We start from the raw sequence: 7554 nt of genomic DNA on the forward strand, positions 1-7554 counted from the left end.
GATTGTGTTACTGTCGATCTCCCCTTTTATGGCTGTTAGTATTTGCCTTATGTATTGAGGTGCTCCTATGTTGGGTGCATAAATATTTACAATTGTTATATCTTCTTCTTGGATTGATCCCTTGATCATTATGTCGTGTCCTTCTTTGTCTCTTGTAATAGTCTTTATTTTGAAGTCTATTTTGTCTGATATGATAATTGCTACTCCAGCTTTCTTTTGATTTGCATTTGCATGGAATATCTTTTTCCATTTCCTCACTTTCAGTCTGTATATGTCTGAGGTGGGTCTGAAGTGGGTCTCTTGTAGACAGCATATATACAGGTCTTGTTTTAGTATCCATTCAGCCAGTCTATGTCTTTTGGTTGGAGCATTTAATCCATTTACATTTAAGGTAATAATCGATATGTATGTTCATATTAATATTTTCTTAACTCTTTTGGATTTGTTTTTGTAGGTCTTTTCCTTCTCTTGTGTTTCCTGCCTAGAGAAGTTCCTTTAGCATTTGTTGTAAAGCTGGTTTGGTGGTGCTGAATTCTCTCAGCTTTTGCTTGTCTGTAAAGGTTTTAATTTCTCCATCGAATCTGAATGAGATCCTTGCTGGGTAGAGTAATCTTAGTTGTAGGTTTTTCTCCTTCATCACTTTAAATATGTCCTGCCACTCCCTTCTGGCTTGCAGAGTTTCTGCTGAAAGATCAGCTGTTAACCTTATGGTGATTCCGTATGTTATTTTTCCCTTGGTGCTTTTAATATTTTTTCTTTGTATTTAATGTTTGATAGTTTGATTAATATGTGTCTTGGCGTGTCTCTCCTTGGATTTATCCTGTATGGGACTCTTTGCATTTCCTGGACTTGATTGACTATTTGCTTTCCCATATTAGGGAAGTTTTGAACTATAATCTCTTCAAATATTTTCTCAGTCCCTTTCTTTTTCTCTTCTCCTTCTGGGACCCCTATAATTCGAATGTTGTTGTGTTTAATGTTGTCCCAGAGGTCTCTGAGACTGTCCTAAATTCTTTTCATTCTTTTCTCTTTATTCTGCTCTGCAGTAGTTATTTCCACTATTTTATCTTCCAGGTTACTTATCTGTTGTTCTGCCTCAGTTATTCTGCTATTGATGCCTTCTAGAGAATTTTTTTTTTTTTTTTTTTTTTTTTTGCGGTACGCGGGCCTCTCACTGTTGTGGCCTCTCCTGTTGCCCGTTGCGGAGCACAGGCTCCGGACGTGCAGGCTCAGTGGCCATGGCTCACGGGCCTAGCCGCTCTGCGGCATGTGGGATCTTCCCGGACCGGGGCACAAACCCATGTCCCCTGCATCGGCAGGTGGATTCTCAACCACTGCGCCACCAGGGAAGCCCTCTAGAGAATTTTTAATGTCATTTATTATGTTGTTCATCATTGTTTGTTTGCTGTTTAGTTCTTCTAGGTCCTTGTTAAACATTTCCTGTATTTTCTCCATTCTGTTTCCAAGATTTTGGATCATCTTTATTATCATTACTCTGAATTCTTTTTCAGGTAGACTGTCTATTTCGTCTTCATTTGTTTGGTCTGGTGGGTTTTTACCTTGCTCCTTCATCTGCTGTGTGTTTCTCTGTCTTCTCATTTTGCTTAACTTACTATGTTTAGGGTACTCTTTTTGCAGGCTGCATGTCCATGGTTCCTGTTGTTTTTGGTGTCTTCCCCCAGTGGCTGAGGTTGGTTCAGTGGGTTGTGTAGGCTTCCTGGTGGAGGGCACTAGTGCCTGTGTTCTGCTGGATGAGGCTGGTACTTGTCTTTCTGGTGGGCAGGACCGCATCCGGTGGTGTGTTTTGGGGTGTCTGTAGCCTTATTATGATTTTAGGCAGCCTCTCTGCTAATGGGTGGGGTGGTGTTCCTGTCTTGCTAGTTGTTTGGCATAGGGTGTCCAGCACTGTAGCTTGCTGGTCGTTGAGTGGAGCTGGGTCTTAGCTTTGAGATGGAGATCTCTGGGAACACTTTCACCATTTGATATTACATGGAGCTGGGAGGTCTCTGGTGAACCAATGTCCTGAACTTGGCTCTCCCACCTCAGAGGCACAGGCCTGACACCCGGCCAGAGTACCAAGACTCAGTCAGCCCCACGGCTGCTAGTGTTGGAGGGTCTCCTCCAGAGGCGGGGGGTGGCTTTGGCTTACCGTGGGGACAAGAACACTGGCAGCAGAAGTTCTGGGAAATACTCCTTGGCATGAGCCCTCCCAGAGTCCGACATTAGCCCCACCAAAACTCTATCCTTTCTTATGGGCAGCTGATTGGCTCTGGAAATAACTTTCCCCAAATGAGGAGGAAGTTTCCTTTAGATGAGTTAGATGTTTTCAAAAAAATATGTTGTGTATTTAATGAAATTCCTCCTTTGATTCAACCCATAAGCAAGATATGTTGACTTTCTAGCTCCAAAAATATGTCACATCAGACCGTGTGTCTCTGTCTCTGATGCCACCATCTTAGTCTGGCTCTCATCTGCGCTAGGTCCTCCTGCTCAGACACATGTCCCATCCCATCCACTCTCACAACAGCCAGTGTCCTCACTTTACATTGTAAAGGACCTCACCCTCCACATTGCCCCCCTGCTTAAAGACCTGCAATGAGAGAAGTTTGAATTCCCCTAATGCAATGCCCCTTCTGTGCCCCACTGTCCCCCACCCTCTGTTACTTTCTCTCCAGCACTCTGCTGTTTCTTTCATAAAACCTTATAACAATTTATAAATAGTTCGTTTGCTTATTTTTTTCTTGTGTCATCTTGCCTACCAGATTGTATGATTCATAAATTCAGGGATGTTTCTCTTTTTGTCCTGTTCATCTTTGTTTCTTAGTGGCAAGCTCAATGACAAGCACATGGTGGACTTTTTCCCCAGCACTTTTTAAATAAAAAATTTCAAACATACAGCACAGAGAATTTTATAATGAACACCTGAATACCTAACCCCTAGTTTCTACTGTACTTTCTTCATCACGTATCTATCCGTCTCTCTATTCCTGTATCTACCCTCAACACGTGGTTGACTTTTAATACATTTGTTGAATGAATGAGTAAATGAAGAATGTTACTCTTTTGGTCAATAGCCTGAAGCTATACATCCTGAGATTCCTTGTTTCTGTGTGGAAAGAGGGTATGGGGAACTACGACATGTTTCATCGGATGTGTATCTGCTCAGCTCTGTACCAGGCATTGGGCCAGAAACTGAGGATGCAGAAATAAGGACAAATTTCCTGCCTTCCAGAGGCACAGCCTCCACTAGCGAGAAGACCCAAATATGTTAGTGATAGAAGAAATAAGTAGAAAATGTTGACTAGCGATTTTCTTTCGCTTGTATGACTTGTTAATAAAGACTGACCAGTCCTATCTTGATGTTCAAACTGCCTGATTTCTTGGCCTTTTGTGTTTTTTGTTGCACAAGTAGACAAAAGCGATTGTTTACTTGGCCAATGCCAGTGAAGGAATATTTTATGATTCCTAGTTTAGTGAGTGACAAATGCAAGCCCATTTGAACCATGAAACTCTTAGCTTTTTTTTTAAAGTTCTGTACATACCATTGAAATATACAAATAATAGAAGCAAAAGAAAAGCATATAAATGTTCCTAATCTAGGCTAACTATGGTCAAGGTAGAGAGCATCTCTGCTTAGTCTAGAAAATTGACAGAGCAGAGCAGGTAGAACTTTCTTCCCTTTGCATGCAGATAGTTTTTTCTAAACTATGTTTGATTATATTTTTTGGACCCTGTGTTTATTATTTTGATCGCTCAGAGGAAATGCTTACCTTTGAAGTGACATCCTAGGGCAGTGCTTTGCAATATCCTTTATTAAGCTGTACTGTGTTTATTCACATTTATAATATTTTGATTCTTATTTTAGAAGGAGGATTTTAAGAAGGTCAGTGCAGTATCTTTGTGATTGAATTCCAAGAGTACTTAGCAGGGATCCATGTATATAAGGGTGTTGAATCACTGTGAACTGGGAATGCATTCAAGTTCACGCTTACCTGAGAATCCTCTGTTAAATATTTAAAAGTGAAGTATTCTTTTAAAAGAGGCCTATGGGCCTGGACAGCATAGAAATGGGTGAACATAGTACCGCTAAGCAGCAAAAGCAGAGCTGGGACCTGAGATTTTTCCTCCAACCTTGGCTGTCTCCTCAGCCCCTCACCCCTTTTATTGATGGCATTCTGCTTTCTAACACGTTGGGAATCCCCAGCCCATTAACTTTCATTTGCTCACATTGTCCTTCCATGGGCTTCCATGTGGCAAATATTTCAGGGCCCAGTGTGGTCCTGACCTGGATTTGCTTCCTGGCTTTGCCACTAGTAGTTAAAGGACCTCGAGCAAGAAATGTACTTTTTCCAAGTTCTAGGTCCCTTACCTGTAACTGGGAGACCTTAATACCTACTTCAACATGTAAAACATGTCCACCATGGAGAAGACTCTTGATAAATATATCAATAGTTTTACCCTACCGTCTTAAGATCAGTTACCATCTTGGATCACTAAGAAATGATGTTTTCAGAGAAATATGGATGTAAGCACCTAGATATTTAGTGCAGTAGGAGAAAAAAGCAAATCTGAAGGTGGATATTTTATTTATAAAATTAAACCTAATTTATTTTGCAAAAATCAACACATACATGTTCAGATCTGGTTTATCTTCAAAACACGTGTTTTTGTTTTTTAACAAACATGCAAGCTAATTTGACATGCCAAACATTTTTCTCTTTAGCTCTCCCTGGAAAATTTTTTTTTCATAACACAAACAAGGGTGCAAATATTGTCCAAAAACTATTTACATTTTTACCCTCCAGAATTACTAACATTAAGATTTATTGAGAGGAAAGAAAAACTGAAAGGTTTTGCCTTTGGCATTCACATTTGATTCAGCAGTATAATTAAAAACTTGTATTTGTTTTTAAATAAACACTTTGAAGAAAATTTAATAAATCTTGGTTTTGCTCTGCAAAAGAGCCACTGTATCAAAACATTTAACTGGAGCTGTCAAGTTCCTGCTGGTAGAATATTACTTCCAGCCTATTTATTAGCTTTTCTTCCTGTAGCCCAATATATGATTCCCCCCACCCCACCCCTCCACTGAGTGAAAGCACAGAAAGGATGCAATTTCTTGTCTCTTTTCCCCCAGCATCATGCAAGGCAAGGCAGCATCACAAGTCACAGTATCTGAATTTACTTTGATTGTATATTTTTTCTTACACTTAAAATGTTTTTGTATTATAATACTTACTGGGTCATCTAAAATCAACATTGTTGATTTTAAACTGTTATAAAGCCAGACCTTTAGAGGCATTTGAAACAATTCATGAACCACGTCTGAAAGGAGATAATTACCTTCAACCTATTCTTCTGCGCTTGAAGTAAAAGAATTTTAGGTATCAGCAGGTTACTAGAAAATAAGACTTTAGGGGGTCTATATAATTTATTTAGATCTTTTTGTATATTGTAAACAAGGATAGGATACTTTTGACAGTAGTGTATGAACAAATTTTTAAAAAATATATCCTTCACTATAGAATAGGTATCAAGAGAGCATTTTAAATATGATTCTGATAGGTCTCTTATGAGCCTACTTTCCAGAAAAAGTTTATATGAAATTTCCCAATTAAAAACAAAATCTAAAGTCATAGATTTAAGCTGAGAGAATATGGTATGTGAGGTAAGGTCATTGTGTTATCTATGGTCTGATGCACAATGTAGCATGTACAAAAGAAACTAAAGAGACATCTATCTCAAATTTCAGGCAGGATATACGAGTGCATAGAGAGGAGAGAGCTTTTCAGGTGAGATAGTGAAAGAAGCTACAGTATTCACCTAAATTAACACATTGTAAGCAACGTACACATATGTAATGCCAGTTCACAGGATACAAACAAGATCAGTTAGAAATTGTACTGTGATAGCCACACATTTTGGAGAAAAATTCCCAAGCCAGGCGAATGTGGATTGGGATAAAAACATAGGCGGTGTATACCACCATAGCAAAAATGGTTAGTAAGATGGTATTGAACATGGATCGCTCCCAGGGCTCCAAGACAGCACAGCAGCTAATGATTTGGTATTGATAGTAGAGCCAGGAGAAATAGTCCTTCACACGTTTGAAATCCATGGCTGGTTCCTTCAAGCTGCAGAAAGTCTGTCCTGTTAAAAAAGGTAACAGATTAGAAGAAAAAAAAAAATAAGGCACTAAACACAGACTCTCCTGATATTTTCATGATCTCAGCATGTCAAAAATTTTCAAAGAATGTTAATGATCATTGAGTGAATTACTAATAGGAATATTATATGGAAATAATAACAACATATTAATCATAGGAATTAATAATATTGCCATTACTACTAATAATTACTACTAGAATGAATAGCAATAATATTAACAGTGACATTTATCTAAAAATAATTGCTAGTAATAACTCTAGTGATAATAATATCTACAGTTGAGGCTAACCACATTTTCTTTAGCCTTGTACATTTAGAGAGATAAACGTGAGTTTTCTATTTCCTACAGCATATATTCTGGTAGAAGATTAAAGAATAGTGTGCAGAAAAGAGTTAATATAGCAAACCTGAGGCTGCTATTTTTAGAAGGGTCCTTGGCTGGCATCTGGGAACTTGGCTTTTGGAATGTTCTTTCTGTTCCCTAATGGATAAGGATGATTCACTATGCCTAGACTGTGCAAACACTGTAATTTATGGTGAATACCTGCTTTATTCTGGGAGTCTGGAATTTTTGTAATTGCCAGGCAAAAAGTGTCCGTGTGAGCAGCCCCAATAAAAACCTTGGTGCTGAGTCTCTAATGGGTTTCCCTGAGCAGAAACATTGACATGTATCACTGCACTTTTTGCTGGTAAAGAAAGAAGCACACTTGGTGTGTCCACTCATGGGAGGGAGAGAACATCTGAAGACTATAAATGGATTTCTTCAGACTCCAACCATGTTTGTCTTCCTGACTGATCGTGTTGTATATCTTTTTGCTATAATAAACCTTAGATGTGAGTGCGAATATATGTTGAGTCCTGTGAGTCTTTCTAGTGAGGCACTGGACATATGGATGGTCTTGGGACCTCTGAAACAAAGGTGAAGCCCAAAGTGTACCTTTGGGTGGTCATTTGGTTTTTGGGTAGAGAACTTATGAAAACCATATAAAAATGTTTTGTTGGCCCTCAGATAGGATCACAGTTAAAACTACGTGGAAAACCTCCTAGAAGAAAGGACATCTATCATTTCTTTTTTTTTTTTGATATACCAATTTTTATTTATTCATTCATTTCTTAAAGATTCTTGGGAAGATTTTGCAGACACTCAGAGACATGGTGGGTGTCCTTGGGGAGACAAGCTGACCTGTACCTGTTGTGCTTACTCCTAGGAGTATCATGGTGCTACATCATCTAAGTCCACCTTGATAACTTTTTTTTTTTTTTTTTTTGTGGTATGCGGGCCTTCCTCTGTTGTGGCCTCTCCCGTTGCGGAGCACAGGCTCCGGACGCGCAGGCTCAGCGGCCATGGCTCACGGGCCCAGCCGCTCCGCGGCATGTGGGATCCTC

The 7554-nt window shown here is 39.2% G+C and overlaps 2 protein-coding genes across 6 annotated transcripts in view; one reads left to right on the top strand and one right to left on the bottom strand.

The window, feature by feature from the left end:
* The window catches only part of OTOL1 (otolin 1), a 231812-nt gene that overhangs the window by 61805 nt on the left and 162453 nt on the right, over positions 1-7554 (top strand). The gene's annotated exons all lie outside the window — the stretch shown is intronic.
* The window catches only part of SPTSSB (serine palmitoyltransferase small subunit B), a 29675-nt gene continuing 26702 nt past the window's right edge, over positions 4582-7554 (bottom strand). For 2 of the 3 annotated variants that reach the window (XM_007113993.3, XM_007113991.3), the window contains one exon: positions 5613-6150. In XM_007113993.3, coding sequence (XP_007114055.1) covers positions 5888-6118 — 231 coding nt within the window. In that variant the 5' untranslated portion in view covers positions 6119-6150 and the 3' untranslated portion in view covers positions 5613-5887. Of the gene's footprint in view, positions 6151-7554 lie in introns of all 3 variants that reach the window. The other variant, XM_007113992.3, reaches the window with a different exon arrangement.

This window comes from Physeter macrocephalus, chromosome 1 (genome assembly GCF_002837175.3).
Source record: "Physeter macrocephalus isolate SW-GA chromosome 1, ASM283717v5, whole genome shotgun sequence".
NCBI classification, from domain to species: Eukaryota; Metazoa; Chordata; class Mammalia; order Artiodactyla; family Physeteridae; genus Physeter; species Physeter macrocephalus.